Source organism: Neomonachus schauinslandi, chromosome 9 (genome assembly GCF_002201575.2).
Source record: "Neomonachus schauinslandi chromosome 9, ASM220157v2, whole genome shotgun sequence".
Classification (NCBI taxonomy): domain Eukaryota; kingdom Metazoa; phylum Chordata; class Mammalia; order Carnivora; family Phocidae; genus Neomonachus; species Neomonachus schauinslandi.
In genome coordinates, this window is record NC_058411.1 from 72,807,795 (window position 1) to 72,827,916 (window position 20,122).

Sequence of the window (20,122 nt, forward strand, 5' to 3'; positions counted from 1 at the left end):
TGATAACATTTTTAGCAAAATGGAATCATTACCATATGTAGTTTCAGAGTCTTTGTATTGTAAACATTTTTCACCTAGATTTCTATAGTATGTTTTTGTTAAGTGGTTGTGTAATGTTTTTTGTTAACAGGGATTTTTAGAACTTAATAGATGTTCAGAGTTTTCTCTTTCAATTCCAAACATAGGATGACCTGAAATTCAACATTGCCAATTGCTTAGTTAATGCAAGTATGTAGGCCTGCCCATTGCTTGGCACTTTTTAAGAATTTTCAGAGGAACCTACAGAAATGTACTGGTTTACTTAGTACAGCCGTGGGAGTGCCAGGTCTTTTAACCCCATTGGATGATCATTTTTATATTAGAAAATACAACAAAAAATACAATTTGATATTTTGTGGGAAGTGCTAAAGCGTGTTACCTGGTATGTATCATTTTTCCGTTTGCTATAATAGGAGCTTTAATAAACTTTGGAACAGGTAATATTACATACGTAAAATACACCATCCGTTTTCCAGCCTTCTTGTTCTGGTAGCTACTGGGTGGATTGCTATGTTTGCTCTGTGTGTGGTGTTTTATTTTGGTTTTTTTCCTTCCCGAATGATGTTAAAGTTTTAGGCATGATACTTAGGCACTTGAACATGCCTGCATCTCCTCTAAGAATAAAGATAAGCTATATCACCAAAATAATTATCAAGCCAATGAGAATTAACACTGATTCAATTTAATATTCTCTTGTATACAGTCCATAATAAAATACCCTGTCACCAAAAAGTTGTTCACAATCCAGTGTCCAGTCAAGGTTCACACATTGCTTTCTTAATCTAGAAAAGGCCTCTACATTGTATGTATGTATGTATGTTTGAGGAGTCCCAACCAGTTAATATTGTTGTATAATGTCTCTACAAACTTGAAATTGTCTGTTTCCCTATGTGCAGGTTCAAATATTTTACCAAGAATATTGCATAGGCGATGTGTGTTTTAATTTTGTCACACCAAGAGGCATGTAATGTCAGATCAGTTGGTTTAAGTGGTGGCATTTATGTTTCCATTGTAAAGGTACATTTTTTCCCTTTTGTAATCAGTATTCTTTTGGGTAATATTTTGAGATCCTGTAAATCCTTTTCTTCCCAACAAGCTTTTCCCCAATGATATTAGCATGTATCGACAGTTGTCTGAATTAATTCTTAACAGTATTAAAATTTTTCATGTTTATGATTTGTTTTGCATTTCCTGCCCCTTTTCTTGTTCATATTTGTTGGGACTGTTGGATGTTTTCTGTTATTTAGGTTTTGACAACTGCGTATGTAGTTTTTTACATTTACATTTTGATCCATCTATTAATTTATTTTTGTATACTGAGTTACGTTTTTCGAGGTTTTTTTGGTTTTTAATAGCTATGTGCTACCATTGAATTATCTATTTCTCTCTGTAATTTGTAATATCTTGAGTATTCTCTTAGTTTTAATTCTTAGGCAAAGCAGTTAGAATAGCTTATCAAAAAAATGACCAGCACCTGGCTCAGTTGGCTAAGCGTCTCACTTTTGATCTCACCTCAGGTCTTGATCTCAGGGTCATGAATTCAAACCCTGTGTTGGGCTCCACCCTGGGCGTGGAACCTACTTAGAAAATAAAAATGGCCAACTTAGCTTTTTATGTCCTGAAAATGTCCTAAAGGTACCACAATATTCTATTTTCTCATGCTAGTAGTCTTGACCTTGATATCATATCTGTGTTTTGATGTATAATAAGTTTTGGGGATGGAGCAGATTAAAGTATACTCTTCTTTTTGCAGACACATGGACAGTTCATTTTAGCCAGAGGGAAATAATTGATGAATGCAATAAAGATACATAGGTAGAGAACAAAGGAGGGCCAGATAGAGTAATGTGAAAGAGTACCTAAATGGGCAAAATAGGAACTTCAGTTTGTTTGAGTGCAGATGATGATGCCCTAAGTAGAAGGGGAAATTTATAGTATCCAAAAGGTACTGAGAAACTTTGACATGTTGTGAAAGAAAGGCAGTGCAAAATAGAAAACCTTGGACTCCAGATTTAGTCATCTTTTTATAAAATTGCCAACTCGTTGCTGCCATCTAGTGATATTTTGCTTTTTGTATTCTTCACAGAAAGATGGGAAATAACAGCCAATAATGGTAGTTGCATCTGATTCAAATTGAATGTATAGGCTAGTTAAGGGGTAGTAATGAAAGTTCTGAGGTAGGGTTCTGAATTTTCTTGTCTGAGGCAAGTTATTTCCCTTGTTCTCTAGTTAGTATGATTTGACATTTCATAAGCCATACAGATACTGTATTTGATTTTTTTTTTTTTTTTTGGACTAACATAATGTGGTATGAGTAAGTATAACTGTGAGTAGCCTAGGTGAATAGGGTGAACAGGTAGAGGATTGGCTGAAATCTTCATTAGAAACATCTTGTGGTTTGTTACCTATTTTCTCTGATGGGCTTTTTTGTTTGTAGTAAATGTGCCTACATATGATACTGAACACAGTCTGAATAAGTGGCACTGTTTATGTCAAGTATTTGTCTTTCCAATCGGTTTCCACTACAGGTGGAGTTTATTGCCCTGCAAATAAAGGAAAGGAAGCTAAAGGCTTGATTTCAGTTATAAATTGAATTTGGCCCTGCACCTAACAAAATCCAACACCTCTCATAATAATCAGATCATGCAATCTGCCTCTCCCACCTTACTGCACCTCTTCCCAGCAGAATTTACTTGAGATTTAATGCTAACTTAAATGGGGTAGTTGTTACAAACATTTACCAAACTTTTACCTAGATTGCAAATCCAAGATAGGTTTGTCTCAAGAGGGCAAAGAATGAGAATAGCACGAGCTTCAGAATGAACAGTTAAAAACAAAATTTTGACAGGTTTGACATTCTAACCAGATGTAGATTTTACTTACTGGTTTTAGGATGTAATTGGAATGGCAGGAGTGGAAATAGAAATATTTCTTTTTTTTATTTGTCAGAAAATGAACAGGGGAGTAGCAGGCAGAGGGAAAAGCAGGCTCCCCGCTGAGCAGGATGCTGGGATCATGACCGAGCCAAAGGCAGGCACTTAACAGACTGAGCCACCCAGGCATCCCTCAGTTACTTTTTTTTTTTTTAAGATTTTATTTATTTTTTAGAGAGCGAGCAAGAGAGAAACAGCATGAGAGGGGAGAGGGTCAGAGGGAGAAGCAGGCTCCCCGCCGAGCCGGGAGCCTGATGTGGGACTCAATCCCAGGACCCTGGGATCATGACCTGAGCCGAAGGCAGACGCTTAACCATCTGAGCCACCCAGGCGCCCCCCTCAGTTACTTTTTAAAGTAACTTAAATTCAGGGGCACATGAATATATCCACAAATCTTAAGCATTTCTTGTCCTTCACACTGCTACTAAAATCTCTTAGTTTTATTTATTATTTATTTAAGATCAAGAGAGCAGAGCAGGGGAGAGAACAAAAGGGAGCAGAGGGAGAGGGAGAAGCAGACTCCCCATGAGATAAGACATGCCTTAGTGATACTTTGATGATAAAAATCATGGGATGAGGGGCACCTGGGTGGCACAATCAGTTAAGCATCCAGCTATTGAGCTCCGTTCAGGTCTTGATGTCAGGGTCATGAGTTCATGCCCCATGTATAAAAAAAAATCATGGTATGAAAATATGTGTATATATAAATGTAAAATACATAGTATACAAACACCTGTATTCATATGCACCTATGGACTACAGTTTTGAGTGCTACTACCCAAATAACCATTAGGAAAATGTTCATTTTATTCCATTTTATTTTATTGTGTTCAAATTCTGCTTTGCTGGAAACCAGATTCACTTAATCATCAGTAGTGAATTAAACAGGATGCACACACACACAAAAATAGGATGCACAGTATCAATGGAACATAATCATTTCAGAAATCTACCCTCTTTATTTTTTTTTTTTCTTTTTAGAGAGAGAATGAGTTGGGAGGGGCAGTGAGAGAGGGAGACAGAATTTTAAGCAGACTGAACACCCAGCGTGGAGCCCAAATGTTGGATCCCACAACCCTGAGATCATGACCTGAGCTGAAATTGAGTCGGAAGTTTAGCCAACTGAGCCACCTAGGTGCCCCAGAAATCTACTCTTGATTTTTCTCTTTGAAACCAATTTTAGGAAAGAAACTTTTTTTATTCTGTGTACAAGTAGAATGAATTTGACTTAAAAAAATTTAGGGCATCTGGCTGGCTCAGTTGGAAGAAAAGGCAACTCTTGATCTCTGGGATGAGTTCAAGTCCCACATTGGGTGTAGAGATTACTTACATAAAGACAAACTTTTTTAAAAAATGATTTTTCTGTTAACACCTGAAACATATATATTAGCTAACTAGAATTAACATTAAAACTTTTAAAAAGGTTTTCTCTGAGAAAACTTAAAAGGATATGACTGGACTAATTTCGTCTGTGAGGAAATATTGAGTGTTCAGAACGTGCCAGAAACTTCTGGTTGTGGAATTTATAAACTGGTTTGAGGAACTGGACTTCTTGAGGAACTATAGATGATAAGGATTAACCAAAAGCAGAGTCTTGCTCTTTCCTAAGTATGATTTTTATGTGAATAGTTTATGTATGTCTCCTGTTACTGAACAACTGTAATACTGCTTTTTGACGTAAACATTTATTTAAAGATTTATTTATCTATTTTAGAGACCCCTTGATTATGCATGCACAGGGTGTGGGGGCGGGCACAGGGAGACGGGAAGGTAATTCCAAGTATACTCCCCACCAAGCTCTGACTCCAACAAGGGACTCAGTCCCACAACCCCGAGATCATGACCCAAGCTGAAACCAAGAGTCAGACACTCAACCATCTGAGCCACCCAGGCACCCTTTGACTAAACATTTAATCATAATTCCCACATTATTTAAAGTGATTTGCAGTTATTTATTTTTTTATATAGTAATCTCTTATAACCCTGAGATAAGAGTCGCATGTTCTCCTGACTGAGGAAGCCAGGTGCCCCTAAAGTGATTTGCAGATTATTCTAAAGACTATAGTTGTTGGTAATTAGAATACCAGGTTGTTAAAAATTAAAAATGCATGTAGAATGTAATACGCTACAGAGGTAAGGTAAAAAGCAAAAGTTAACCCGTTTTCTTCTGAAACTTGCTTTATTCTTATTTTTTTACTTGTAAATTTTTTTAAAGATACTTATTTGAGAGAGAGTGAGCTCGAGCAGGGAGAGAGGCAGAGGGAGAGAGAAAGGAAGAGAAGCAGATTCTCCGCTGAGCATAAAGCAAAAATCCTGTAACTACTAAAGCCTGTAAAAACAATTTTGTCAGCAAGGTTTACAATTTGGAATGACCCTGTGACAGTTTGGAAGTAAATAGAATAATAACATATTTAAAGAAAGAAAATGCAGTGCTAAATTTATACCCAGCAAAACCAACTTAGAACCGACTCTAGAAATAAGAGGGCACAGGCAAACTGTTACCAACATGCAAGAGAAACTTGTTCTAAGTAATAGATGAGAGATAAACCTAAGAAACTATAATACTTAAGGTGTAGAATTTAAGCATTAATAACCACAAAAAGACAATGTCATTTATATATAGTCTTCCAAAAGATTCACGCATGGATCTGATCAAGGCTTTGGTCCCAGGTTCCAATTTCAGGAAAAAACAGAAGAATATGTGGAATTGTACTAAGAGTATGAAATTGTGGAAAATCCAGACTGGGAAACTTCAGGTCGTGTACCCTGTATTCTTCAAAGAATAAATTTGAATTTAAAGGGATGGAAGGAAAACTTACCTAAAAGGGGTGCCTGGGTGGCTCAGTCGGTTCAGTGTCTGCCTTCGGTTCAGGTCATGATCTCAGGGTCCTGGGATTGAGTTCCTCATCTCTCTCCCTGCTCAGCCCTTCCCCTGCTCGTGCGCTTGCTCCCTCACACAGGTAAAATTAAAGTGATTACTATAAAGTTAGAATAATAGTTACTTTGGGGTTTGGAAAGGTTTTAAGAATGGAATGCTGCACGTGCGGCTCTGAGTTTTGAGATTTTAGAGACTAAGCTGCTCTGGCACCTTAAGACGTTTTTATGAGTACCATTGGGGTTCCTTGACACCCAAGTTTACTATCTAGTTGCTTTTATGTGGGGATTCAGGAAGGTTCAAAAACTGCTTTGCTGTTGCTTTTTCTTCTAGGAAACCCAGGGGTTTCCCCTTGCCTGCAGTAGTTTCTTTGCATTTAGGATGCTGACCATTTTACACTACCCTCCCCCCCCCAGCAGATATTTCATGGGTAAGGTGCCTTAATGAATAGAGGTAGGGTGAAATGTGACCTAAGCTCATTTGGTTATTTGTAAAATTTTGGGAAATATGTTCCCTCTTCAGTAAAATTTTAAACAGTGGTATCATTAGTGTGTAAACTCTGAGGAATCCTGTCTCTATTTTTCCTCTGAAATGGCCTTGGTGTACCTAGTACTTAACAGATACTCAATAAATGTTCAGGGAAAAATGTATAAATTTGTAGTAATTTATTCTTTAGAAGATGTGTTCCTTGGAGCAAGATTAATGGACCTTTGTGGGTTCACTTGTTTTTACTGTTGCTCAGATCTTGAATAAATTCTTAGAGTAAGTATGGGCATTGAAAGCTATTCCACTGACTTTAGCCAAGCTTTTGAGGTTGAGGTCATTATTATTTTTCTGTTAACAATTCATGATTCTTGTAGCAAATTTAGTAACCACATAGAATTGGAGAAAATAGATTATATACTGAAATTCAGAGATGGCAACCATTGTTAGCACCTTTTTACTTGTGTATCTGGATGTTTCTTTACCAGCCTTTCCAAATGGAGTTCCATGGGTATTAATCCTTAATATCCTAAGGCATTCTTTATATGTAATGAATTGTCTACTTCTAGATTGGTACTAGCTATGTACCATCTTTGTAAAAAGTGAGAGAATAGTCCCGATTTCCGTTCTGTGGTTCCAAGGAGTATATTTGAAGAGGACGTTATTGTTTGGTGTTTTACACTCTTGTTCAGTTTCCTGATGTCATGTAGAACCATCCTCTTTCCCCTCACAGGTAATTGCTAATTCAACCTAGGAAGATTTTTCCTATACTTATTATTATTTACTGTAATATGTAGAATATTTATTTTTGGTGAAAATATTTGTAGAAAATTGGCTTAAGTTCTCCCCACTTAAAATAATAGCATACCTTAACCAGCAAGTAATATTTGAAACCAGTTAGGCCTTTCACTACATTTTTTTTTTTGACATTCTAAAGATGCTTTCTGGGACTCAGAGTTGAAAGGGTGTTGGTAACTGTGCTACTGTTCGGTAAATTTTTATTGCGTAGTCTAAAAAAATTAACTTGTTTATAAAGCTATAATTCAGAAACCAAAATCAAGTAAAGACAATTTCTTGAATTTTAGAAAGGGTAGGAGGGAAAAGCAATTGTTAACAGCTTTAAAAAATCTAGGTACTAGTTGTGAAATGAGTAGGTGTTTTAAGGATCAGAATATTAGTCTGTATAAATGATGTTATGCTACCTCTTGTCACATATATATGTATATAGAAGATATTTTTACATAATCCATGAACTAGTTTGTCATTCTCCTGGGGATTGGAAAGATAATATACTAGACACTGGTATCTCATTTGAGTGTCAAAGGGATGAATGGGAAATAAATCTTAAGAATGCGGGCCCATCTTAAACTCTGTTTAGTTTTGGTAGTTGGAGTGGGAAGGAGCAGCAGATACAAAAGCTAAAAGAATGTCAAAATGTTTCCACTTGAAAAAGACCTGAAAGATGATAGTATCATGAATCTCCATGTAATTATGATTGAACCTTCATATACATAAAAAATTTTTGTTTTGAAACAGTCTGAGGAAAGTTGTACTCTTCTTAGTTCTCTTGGTCCTCTTTTGATTCATGCAGTGTTTTATCTGCCAGTTTTATCATCATCACCATCTAGTATTAACAAATATCCTAGCTGTATTTTGTAGATTATCACATAAAAAGTAGGTCAAGAGTCATTGCATTCTATAAAATGATGGTATTGTTACTTAAGGTATCTCTGGCATATTACAAATCAATTAATGTACCAGAAATATTTCCAGACTGAATGATTTGGGTCTATATATTGCCTTAGTATAATAAAGTTAATTATACTTGAAGGGGAGAGTGTCTGTTGAACAAATTTAGTTAAAGAATGGTTTGTGGGCAGAATTTGGAGTTTTGTAGATCTTTGGAATAGGTGAGCCTCATTTTAATAATAGCAATGTATAAGAAGGTGGAATTCTTGATATATGGCAGAGAATGGTTAGGTTAGTATGACAGGGAAGGTTAAAAATACAATGAAAAGTTGGTGGTAGAGAGCTTAAGGGGTTCTAAATTGCTTGAGGACTTCAGAACAGAGAGGGCTCATTTGAAATGAATAATATCCTTAATTGTGTTGCTAGTAGTCTTCCCCACCCACTGTCCCGTGAACTGGTAGTCTAGTGCTGCTGGAATAGACTAGGGAAGATGGAGCCTGAATTTGTATAAGGATGCATATATTCAGGAGCTCTCCTCTCTAAAATAGTAATGTACTTGCTGCTGTGAGAGCTCTTTATGTTCACTGATACTCTAGTCACAGTGGTTCAAAATAAAGAGTAGAAAGTTTTATCAAGGAGTATTTTGATTTTATCTTTTTTTTTCCCCACCTGAATGCATTTTTTTTCCTTTCTAGTTTTTCAGCTTTGTGAGGAACCTTATCATCAAAGAAAATGGCCAGCAATGTTACCAACAAGACAGATCCTCGCTCCATGAACTCCCGTGTATTCATTGGGAATCTCAATACTCTTGTGGTCAAGAAATCTGATGTGGAGGCGATCTTCTCAAAATACGGCAAAATTGTTGGTTGCTCTGTCCATAAGGGCTTTGCCTTCGTTCAGTATGTTAATGAGAGAAATGCCCGGGCTGCTGTGGCAGGAGAGGATGGCAGAATGATTGCTGGCCAGGTTTTAGGTAAGATCTGGGTTGAATTTCTTCGTTGACTGTTTAATTGAGATACAAGGTTTTCCTGTTCATGCTTCTGTTTTTCTCTTCATTAAGCTAAGTAAAAAAAATTTAGGTTATAGGTATAACTGGCTAAATAAGGATTTTATTCCTTTTCGTGTAGCAGAAACTGGATAACAAGTTGGTGGTCTTGAGTAAGGTCAGGAGGATAGGAATGATAATACTACGTCAGGTACAGTTGCTGCCTAAATAGCTGTCCTCCCGCTCACAGTAGAATGGGCAAAGACTATAGCTTAGTCACTCATGGGCTGTGGATCAGATTGCTTGGCACAACTGTGTGTTGGGCAGTCCACCTAATTTGGTGAGTCTTCTCATCTGTTAAAACGGAGGTAGAGTACGTAATCTGTTTTCTGTTCTTACCTGAGGTAATAGTACTTTGGTGTTACCAAGAATTTGGATTAATTAGGATGATTCATGAGAAGCTTCTAATACAAGTCTAGCATGTTACGCTCAATAAAAGATACTGTTGCATATGTTTTAGCATTAGCAGTACAAACTGGTTTTGTTTTAGGTGTTAGTTTCCCCAATAAGGGGTCTCCTGATCTACCATGTTCAAATGTTTGGAAGATGAGATCTGAGCTCTGCTCAGATGTTTATATTCTAATCTTTAGAAAATCTCATTACATATTAAGATTTTAGAGCACATAAGTATGTTCCTGATGATTGTAGAATTTCATCTCCTTGAATAGTTTTCTAACCACGTATCAGTTGCTAAGATTTGCTATCAGAATCATAGTTAATTTTATATAGCTTATATTTTCCTGGGTATGAATATTAGGGAAGCTGAAAGGTTTGTAAGACAAAAGTCTATTTCTTTTTGCTTTTTATGAATAAGAGGGAATAAGCACACAGACCTCTTGAGTGCCAAAGAATGGCTAGTTCCATTGTTGATAAGGTATTGCTTAGCAGTTAAACAAAATTACTACTTTAGATTTATAAAGTTTATAGCAATTCATAATTGAGACTTTTTTTAATTGAGAGTTTTCTGATTATTCCTGTGGTGGCTTATTTAAATTTTCATTTTCTTTTCAGCATATTCAGGAGTTTGTATTTGGTTTTTTTAAATGCATAATGTTCAAGTTTAATTCCACCTTAAATGTTTTATTTTCTACCTGGCTTCCTCTCTTCAGGTTGCAGTGGATTTTTGTCCCCTTAAGTGTTCCCATGTTGGTGTTTCCCTACAGTACTACACAAAACTTCAGCATTTCATAATGTTTGTAGTATTTAATAAATACTTCTTACATAACATGATTTATTGTAAAGTTTCAACAGTTTTTTTTTTTTAAATAAGTGACAGCTCCATTCTTGTAGTAAACAGCATTACTCTTCATAGCAGGAGCAGCTCTTCTAAGATTTTTTGTTTTGTTTTTAATATTTTTTTATTTGACAGCACAAGCAGGGGGAGCACGGGAAGAGGGAAAAGCAGGCTTCCCACTGAGAAGGGAGCCAGATGTGGGTCTCCATTCCAGGACCCTGGAATCATGACCTGAGTCGAAGGCAGACACTTAACTTGAGTTCCCCAGCCTCCCTCTTTATTTTATTTTCGTGAGGGGGAGGGGGCAGAGGGAAAGGGGAAATATCTGAAGCAGACCCCCCTGAGCACGGAGCATGATGCCCTACGGGGCTCCCATCTCATAACCCTGAGATCATAACCTGAGCCAAAACCAACAGTCGGATGCTTATCTGGCTGAGCCACCCAGGCGCCCCTCACTTTTTATACTATTTTGAATGTTTGATTATGGTCTCTCAGTGGCTCTTTCATGAAGAGCTCTTTCATGCTAGAATAAAAGTTTTGTGTAATTTGTAAACACTTCTTAAATACTATTTTTAAAAATCCTAACCATACTGGGGGCACCTGGGTGGCCCAGTTGTTGAGCGTCTGCCTTCGGCTCAGGTGGTGGTCTCAGGGTCCTGGGGTTGAGCCCCGCATCGGGCTCCCTGCTCAGCGGGAGGCCTGCTTCTCCCTCTCCTACTCCCCCTGCTTGTGTTCCCTCTATCGCTGTGTCTCTCTCTGTCAAATAAATTTTAAAAAAACTTAAAAAAAAAAAAAAATCCTAACCATACTGGATTGGGAAGGAAAAATATTGGAAGTTAGAGAGCCTTGTAATCCTTGACATTGAAGATACATAGAATAGTTGTAATTGAGAATACATAAGAAATTTTCATACCCATTTGTCCTATACCCAAAGTATAGGAAAATACATGTATAAAATTTGGGCATCTGTAAAATGGCTGCAGTGAAAATGAACTAAAACAGGAGTTTTGCATCATAAAGACAGGGTTCTTTTGACACTTGTTTTTTTTAAACTGTCATGGAAATTTAACACAAAAGTAGAAGAATTTAATGAATCGTGTGTAAGTACATCTCACCTAGTTTATTTTTTTTTTTAAGATTTTACACAGGGAACACAAGCAGGGGGAGTGGGAGAGGGAGAAGCAGGCTTCCCTCCCGCTGAGCAGGGAGCCCAATGCAGGGCTTCATCCCAGGACCCTGGAATCATGACCTGAGCCGAAGGCAGACGCTTAACAACCGAGCCACCCAGGCAACCCACATCTCACCTGGTTTAACAGATACCAGTATTTAAATTGTTTTCATCTGTTCTTTCTATTGGTTTTCTTTTAAATTTTGTTAGAGTAATTTTAAGACGTCAGCATATATCCAACCAGATAAGAAATTTTAACAAAATGCAAACCACACTGCTCTTACAGCATATTAAAAAAACCTCACAGTAATTCCTTAATACCATCAAATATTTAATCCATATTTAGATGGCTTTATTGTCTCAAACTTTTTTTTTTGTTAAGATTTTATTTATTAGAGAGCGAGCGAGAAACAGCATGAGAGAGGAGAGGGTCAGATGGAGAAGCAGGCTCCCCGCTGAGCCGGGAGCCCGATGTGGGACTCGATCCCAGGACCCTGGGATCATGACCTGAGCCAAAGGCAGTCGCTTAACCAACTGAGCCACACAGGCGCCCGTCTCAAACTTTTTTAAATCAAGACCCAATCCATGTCCACATATGCATTTGATTTAATTGCCCCTTATGTCTTTTATTTTTTATTTATTTTTTTTTTAAGATTTTATTTATTTGAGAGAGAGAAAATGAAAGACAGAGAGCATGAGAGGGAGGAGGGTCAGAGGGAGAAGCAGACTCCCCGCCGAGCAGGGAGCCCGATGCGGGACTCGATCCCGGGACTCCAGGATCATGACCCGAGCCGAAGGCAGTCGCTCAACCAACTGAGCCACCCAGGCGCCCCCACCCCTTATGTCTTTTAAATCTGAGTTTCCCCATCCCTTCCTTTCCCATTTAAAAAATTTGTGACATTTAATTTGTTGAAGAAAGCCTCAGTGTCTTCCATACTGTGTACTGATTTGATCCTTTGTGGTGTCATTTAATTTGTTCTTCTCTACCTCTGTTTTGTGTAATACTGCTAGATCTAGAGCAGTGCTGTCCAGTAGAAATATAAACATGTATACTTAAAATGCATCTGAATTGAGACTTGTGGCTAGCAGCTTACTATATTGGACTGTGCAGATCTAGAGGCTTGATTCAGTTACAGTGGATAATGTTAACGTATTTTATATTGTATCACACCTAACATGATTGCAACCTAACATGGTTGCCCATTTTTAGTGACGTTAAGGATAATTTGGGTTCAGGTTTTAGATCTTGATCCATCTGTGATAAAAAGTTTCCCATCAATTTTTCACCTTAATGGTGATCATCCATTGATGATCATTGATTAGATATTTCATTAGGGGTTGCAGAAGAGTAGATTTCTCGTTTCCTTCTGCGTAACTTTTCTGAAATGAACAACTCACTAATATTTGCTTTTTCTGAAATACCATTTATGTTGGAAAGTTTTTAGCAGGAGGGTGGGGTAGGAGGGGCAGCAAAGCAAGGTTTATTGAGCAATAGCAAAGTGATAGTACAAAGCTCCCAAGGAGGGAAGGAACCCGAGAGGGTTGCCTAGCCTTTTTTTTTTTTTTTTTTTTAAGTTCTATAAGCTCTTTCCCATCCATGGGCTTGAACTCAAAACCCCCTAGATCAAGAGTCACATGCTGTACTGACTGAGCCAGACAGGTGCCCCCATAATATTAATTCCTCTAATAATTTAAATTGGTGTGTTTTAGTACATTCCATATCCTTCTTTAGAGCTCAAAATACTTCATCTGTGGCCAGTGTAACCTGTGTCCTTGAGACCTTAGTTTTTTTGTTTTTTTTTTTTAAATTTTATTTATTTATTTGAGAGAGAGAATAAGAGACAGCACATGAGAGGGGGGAGGGTCAGAGGGAGAAGCAGACTCCCCGCCGAGCAGGGAGCCCGATGCGGGACTCGATCCAGGGACTCCAGGATCATGACCTGAGCCGAAGGCAGTCGCCTAACCAACTGAGCCACCCAGGCGCCCCGAGACCTTAGTTTTATAATTTCATTGCATCCTTGCTTTCTGGCACCACAAGATACTCCAGGTGATCTGATGTATTTCTTGACCTAAATCTCGATTTGCCACTTACTGAAATAATGGGAATTATATAGAAGCCACTGTCTGTACACCAGAAGTGTTTATAATTCAATTTTAATTGCTTCTGTCTAGTTTTCAGGCAGAATAGGAAGCACTTTTTTTTTTTAAGAAAAAATTTTATGTGTGATTAGTACCACAGTTTCAAAATAACTATGCCTTTTTGTTTGTTTTTTACTAAAATTAAGATTACTAAATGCATTTTTAGATTTGAGGTTCTAAGAGAGTGGGCCTGCTGGGGGTAGGGCTGGGGGACACTGCCTGGAGCCTACTTAAAAAAATAAAAATAAAAGTCAACTGTAAAGGCAAGGTTGTTAACGTTGGATGCTAAAAATTGGAAATGAGTTTAGTGAACCAAGAACTCTGCAGATTCTTCATAAATGTAATGGTGTTCAGCAAATAGTGTACTAAAAATCTGTTTTTTAGTTGGTCATTTGATGAACTAAGTTTTGGAGAGCTGGCTTTTGACCAACGGATTCTTGTTAGAATAAGAAAGAGATATGAATTCTTTTGTTTGGTAGGCAGTGGGTGGCAGGGTTATAGCTGGCCATGTTGGAATAGTTGTTTTTAATAACATTAGTTGTTTATGGAAACTAGGACTTTTCCTTTGTTCCCTTAAGTCTCCCTTGGTGTGTGTGTCTGTGCGTGCGTGTGCACACAGACACACAAGTGCACACACAAATGTGTATGTAAAGGTTCAGCAATTCACTGAATAGTATTTTTTTTTTAATGAAGTCTGCAAATTTTTTTTTTTCTTTTTCAAAGATTTTATTTATTTGACAGAGAGAGAGAGAGACAGAGAGGGAACACAAGCAGGGGGAGCAGGAGAGGGAGAAGCAGGCTCCTGACTGATCAAGGAGCCCGATGAGGCGTGGGACTCGATCCCAGGACCCCCAGGATCATGACCTGAGCTGAAGGCAGACGCTCAACGACTGAGCCACCCAGGCGCCCCCTGAATAGTATTTATTAACTATTTTTATTCAACTTTTACAGCTGATCCTGTTTGTAAGGAGAATGAAAATTCGCCTTTGGGGATAATTTGAGGGTATCAATAATTCGTGAATTGCTATATATTTTATATCTCTGAGGTCATTCATTGATTCCTAATATATGCTCTTAATAGCAAGAGTTTCATTTTAGCGGGAGCTGAGGATAGAAGGTACCAAAGAGAAATGTCGTGTCTTATATAGGAGTGTGTGTGTGTGTGTGTGTGTGTGTGTGTGTGTGTGTGTGTATGTCTTATATATAATGAGTACTTTTTACGTTAACAGTACAGAGGACAAAGTATTGAAATACTAAGTACTAGCCTTACATAAGGAAGGATGAGATACAGTGTTCGGCCTTTGTTGATTTATATACTATGTACAACTTTAAATACTGTAGTTTAAAATTCTACCCTATCCCTGCCCCAACAGAGTTGTCATTAAAAGTTTTTATCTTCATTTTTGTTTTTTCAGATATTAATCTGGCCGCAGAGCCAAAAGTGAACCGAGGAAAAGCAGGTGTGAAACGATCTGCAGCGGAGATGTACGGGTCAGTACCAGAACACCCTTCTCCGTCCCCTCTACTCAGGTCCGGAACTTTATTATTTATAACTGCATTGTGTCCATCAGTGGGCATCTTCTCTATCTGTTTTCTGGATGTGGGGAGGGTTAACTGTAGTATGTTTTATCTGTGTAAAAATGCTTTATTAATTTTGTATTAGTATACCTCCTTTTCGCCCATTTCCCAGAGAATTACTAGAATTCCCTGAGATTTTTTACTTACTAAGGAGCAGTTTGCTATTTTTAACATACAATGAAATCTTTGAGAGTTGTTCAGTTTGTATAAGAAGCTGGGAACTATGAAAGGGAAGGGAGGGTAGCATAAGAATGTTTGGTTTACTGTTGTATTTTTCAGTGTTCTTATATTAGCTATTATGTTTTATGTTGAAATTGTAGCAGATTTACGCCTAAATTTGCAAATTAGCTGCTGCATGTCCAGTGGCTTCTAAGATGATTGGAATTTTAGTGATTTGTTGCTTGAATGATTGGGGATTATTCCATGCTAATCTCTTGATCTGTTTGTTATGGTTGGTTTTGCATGGTTTTTTGTTTTTGTTTTTCCCATCTGCTATTGTGAATTTACATCAACAGCTCCAAATTAATCCTTTTCGGTATTTATTTTTCAGCTCCTCTTTTGACTTGGACTATGACTTTCAACGAGATTATTATGACAGGTATGTTAAAGTTGTTTTGTCTATTCTGGTAAAAAGCCATTTAGTAAGAACCATTTATTTTTCTGTTTTGTAATGAACATTCTCTTTGTAGTAACGAACAACAAACATGTTGTCAAAGTCCCCCCTTGATAAACAAAATGAAAAATACCTTCCTGCAAATTGTCTGGGTTATACTAGGGTGACATTTCTGTTGATTTCAAAGAATCAGTTTATATAGTGTCAGGGCATATGGGAACATGTCCAGTATTATATTTGAGTTTGTGTGCCAGACTTGCCAAATGACAAAATAGGACTGAATTAGCATTTCCATGTTCTCTTCATTATTTCCCTATTGCATACTTGCCATTTGGCTTTGCATTGTAGGGCATTACAGCAAAACTACTTAAAAAAAGATCCGTAAGTCTCCCTTGAGCAAACCAACTAATAGAAAATAGGATACAGTAAGCATACATAAATGAATTAACAATATAAATTGCTTTAGGGGTTATATAAAGTGTTGAAGACTTGTAGATTAGGGGTGGTGGTTGACACCATTCTAAAAGCCAAGGTGGTAGGAACAGTGGTTGATTTGTGTGTGTGTGTGTGTGTGTGCCTTCAGAAGAGCATTAGTATTTGTTGAAGAGACTTGAGAAATCGGAAGATGTGTGGATAGGGATACATTATGGACAATTATGAATTAGAGATTTAGATGTGATGATATAGGAGTTAGTTATTGGGGAATGACATAATACACAAAAGATACTAGTAACATTGGCATTCTGTTAACATTAGTCCTCATGAACATTAAGAAAATACTAAGTTTATTTGGTTTCCTGCTTTTTTAATTACGCATTATATGGAGGTATATGGAGCATACCTCCTATATTGGACTTGATCTAGTATGAATTTTCCTTTGCTTTTTCATCTTAGGTTTTCGGTATTCCAATCATAAGTATGATGTTAATATATATAAGAATTTCAATTAGATCAATTTTTGCTTTGGAAATAAAAATAATGTCTTGATTTGGGAATGTTTCCCTAAACTAGAACTTTTGGAACTGAGTTGATTAGTCATGCCAAGGGAGTTGGGTAATGGAATCAAGTCAGTCAGTAAACGCTATGAGTAAGGCCTGAACATGTATACTTTTTGTGTTTGAGAGAGATACGGACTGCAACAAGCTAGTAATTAATAGGCCAAAAAAATAAGACTGGAAAAATAGTTTGGGCCTACATTGTTAAGATCTTTAAATGCCATATTAAGGTTGCATGATTGAGTATTCTTCATGTATCATCAGAATGGTTCTTTCATTTGTCCTTAGAGATTTCTTCACATATTTGTGTCTATTTATGTTTGAATACATATATTGAAAACTATGGTGATTCTCATACTTTGAAAATATTAAAATATGCCCAGATCTGTTCTCATTTTATCTCTTTGCTACTGAAAATGTGATCATTGGGTGAGTGACTTGAAGGCACTGAGACCTACTAAGTTAATCTGAAGCAGCTACCCTTCACCACACACTCTGCTTAAAAAATACTCATGCCCAGCTATACCTATAGGGATTCTGGTATACATGGTATATAGGTAGATTCTTGAGTATTGGTGTGTGTGTATATATATGTATGTATGTATTTTTATTATTATGTTAATCACCATACATTACATCATTAGTTTTTGATGTGGTGTTCCATGATTTGTTGTTTGCGTATAACACCCAGTGCTCCATGCAGTACGTGCCCTCTTTAATACCCATCACCAGGTTAACCCATCCCCCCACCTCCCTCCCCTCCAGAACCCTCAGTTTGTTTCTCAAAGTCCATAGTCTCTCATGGTTTGTCTCCCCCTCCGAGTTCCCCTCTTCATTCTGCCCTTCCTGCTATCTTTATATATATATATTTTTTGAAGTTTTTCAAGAAATTTGATGTCAGAGTCAAGTAAGAAGGGATGGGGAAGTAGTTTCATTTCTGTAATTCTTAGCCTGTATCTTTGTTCATGGCTCCCTTTAGAAAAATTCTAATACATTTATATATATGTATATACATAATAAATAATTGGGGGTGTACCATAGACTCACACAAACTCCTGTTTCCTGTTTTAAATTGAGTGATAGAGAATTTTAACATGTACAATCCTACCTTTTTCATGAAAATAGCGATCTAAAGTTTTACTTTTTAGTTGTCCTGTTGAGGCAGCAAAACTTTGGACCGTCCCTACCATCATCCCACTATAAGTAAGTTCGGAAAAGATTGTTTTGAGTGAGGACTTCTGAAGGGTTAATTGAAAAGAGCTGTAAACAGCAGGGAATAGAGAAGAAATTTAGATGTTTGCAGAAATACCTTCAAATTTCTTTCCACTGCTATTTGATCCTAAAAGTTGGTGGCAGTGCCACTATTGGTCTCACTCTTTCGTTTTTCAAGAGGCAAGAGAATAACTTTAGTCAGTCTGATGTATTGCTTGATTTTATATAGGGTTGGTGAAAGTAATGTCTTTCTCCTTCCATTCTAATCTCAGCCAGTAGAAAAAGACTTCTGATAACTAATCGAGCAACAACCAGGCAGTATCTGGGAAAGAGCCGATTCAAGTATATTACTAAGGTCTGTGATGGGAAAATGAACCTGTTTGGTCAAAAAAAGAACTAGTCAGGAAAATTGCATTAGTTTCTTCTCAGAAGTCATTCTGAAGATAATTTGCAAGGTTAAGACTTTTGTTATTGTCTTTGTTGCTAACATAATGATCCTAAATCAACTGTGTTGGATTCTTTATTAAAGCAGAAAATTGGCTCTGAGATGAGCTGAAAGCTCTGGGTCTTCCTATGTAAGTGGGGTTAAATCAGTGTCTACCTAATCTCTTTAGTCATACCCTTAAAAACATAAAATTCACATAAATGTTTCAAGACATATATGGCATTTCTTTAGGTTTGGGGTTTTTTTTTTGTTTTTTAAGATTTTATTAGAGAGCTTGAATGAGCTGGGGGAGAGGGAGAAGCAGACTCCCTGCTGAGCATAAAACCTGACACAGCCTGATGACTGGCTCCATCCCAGGACCCAGATCATGACCTGAGCCAAAGTGAGATACTTAACCGACTGAGTCACCCAGGCGCCCCAGATCATTTCTTTGTTATCTAGCTTTCTGCGATTTTGAGGTCTACTTATTCTTACGGTAGAGAGGCAGCTGATAGAGGGCCTAGGAACGAAACAGTTGAAGAATCCAAAGGCGTATTTAGCAAAGAAGTTTATGACCGAAGTCATATGTAATCACAATTTTCTTATCCCTAAAATGGAAATAATGCTTACTAATAGAGTGGGTATGAAGACTAAAGGAAACCTGAAAGATAAGAAATTGCATTTTAAGGGCGTCTGGTGGCTCAGTCGGTTAAGCGTCTGCTTTCAGCTCAGGTCATGATCCCCGGGTCCTGGGATCAGGTTTCACATTGGGTTTCTGCCCCTTCTCCCCTACTTGGGCTTTCTCTCTGTTTCTCAAATAGAATCTTTAAAAAAAAAATTAAAAATTGCATTATAAATGTAACAACGCCCAAATATTGTAACTATTAACAGCCAATCAGTGAAGACCTTGAGGATTCATTCCTGTTGATTATCAAGATTTCTTACATGCTAAGTTTGCTGAAAGTTATACTTCTGAATTAGTAGTTTTATTAATCCTATTAACACTGACACATACTATTTTGTTGACACTTAGTAAAATGAAGGGACTGGATACCCCACCAGTGCTCTTCCCAAAAAAACTAACATCTGTAGCATAACTTGTTCTTTATGTGTGACAGTAGTCTTACCAACTAATGCATAGTAAAATGAACAATGGTTAGTGTTTGTTTTCTAGACACCTTTTTATTTTAACTCTGTCTTCTAAAACATCTCAATTTAAATATATGTAAAAGAACAGATGGGGCACTTGGGTGGTTCAATCAGTTAAGCATGTGACTCTTGATTTCAGCTCAGGTACTGATCTCAGGGTTGTGAGATTGAGCCCCTCCTTGGGCTTCACACTGGGCGTGAAGCCGGCTTAAGATTCTCTCTCTTCCTCTCCCCCCACCCCCCAAAAAAGAATAGTGCACAGTAAAAGATAAAGACTGCTTTTATAAACATAATCCCAGTACCATTTATAGTTAAAATAATATTTCTTAATCTCATCTGCTTTCCACAGACTTGATACTGTGGGTTATATTTTAGCATGTTTCTCTGCCACCTGTATTTTGTCTGACCTGCTGGGTAGATTTGCAGGCTTGATAAGATTTCAGGTTCTATTTTCTTTTTTTTTTTTCCCTTTCCTTTAGGGATGAGGGAACATGAGGGGGTTGTGGGAAAGAAGAGCAGAATACTTCATTAAAGGCATTATGCATT

General features: G+C 37.3%; 1 protein-coding gene across 9 annotated transcripts in view; it reads left to right on the top strand.

Moving 5' to 3' along the window:
* HNRNPC (heterogeneous nuclear ribonucleoprotein C) overlaps positions 1 to 20,122 on the top strand; it is a 55,137-nt gene that overhangs the window by 18,390 nt on the left and 16,625 nt on the right. For 5 of the 9 annotated variants that reach the window (XM_021695319.1, XM_021695314.2, XM_021695313.1 and 2 more), the window contains 3 exons: positions 8,715 to 8,992; positions 15,021 to 15,135; positions 15,734 to 15,781. In XM_021695319.1, coding sequence (XP_021550994.1) covers positions 8,752 to 8,992; positions 15,021 to 15,135; positions 15,734 to 15,781 — 404 coding nt within the window. In that variant the 5' untranslated portion in view covers positions 8,715 to 8,751. The remainder of the gene's footprint in view (positions 1 to 8,714; positions 8,993 to 15,020; positions 15,136 to 15,733; positions 15,782 to 20,122) is intronic. The other 4 variants (XM_021695323.1, XM_021695321.1, XM_021695320.1 and 1 more) reach the window with 1 other exon arrangement.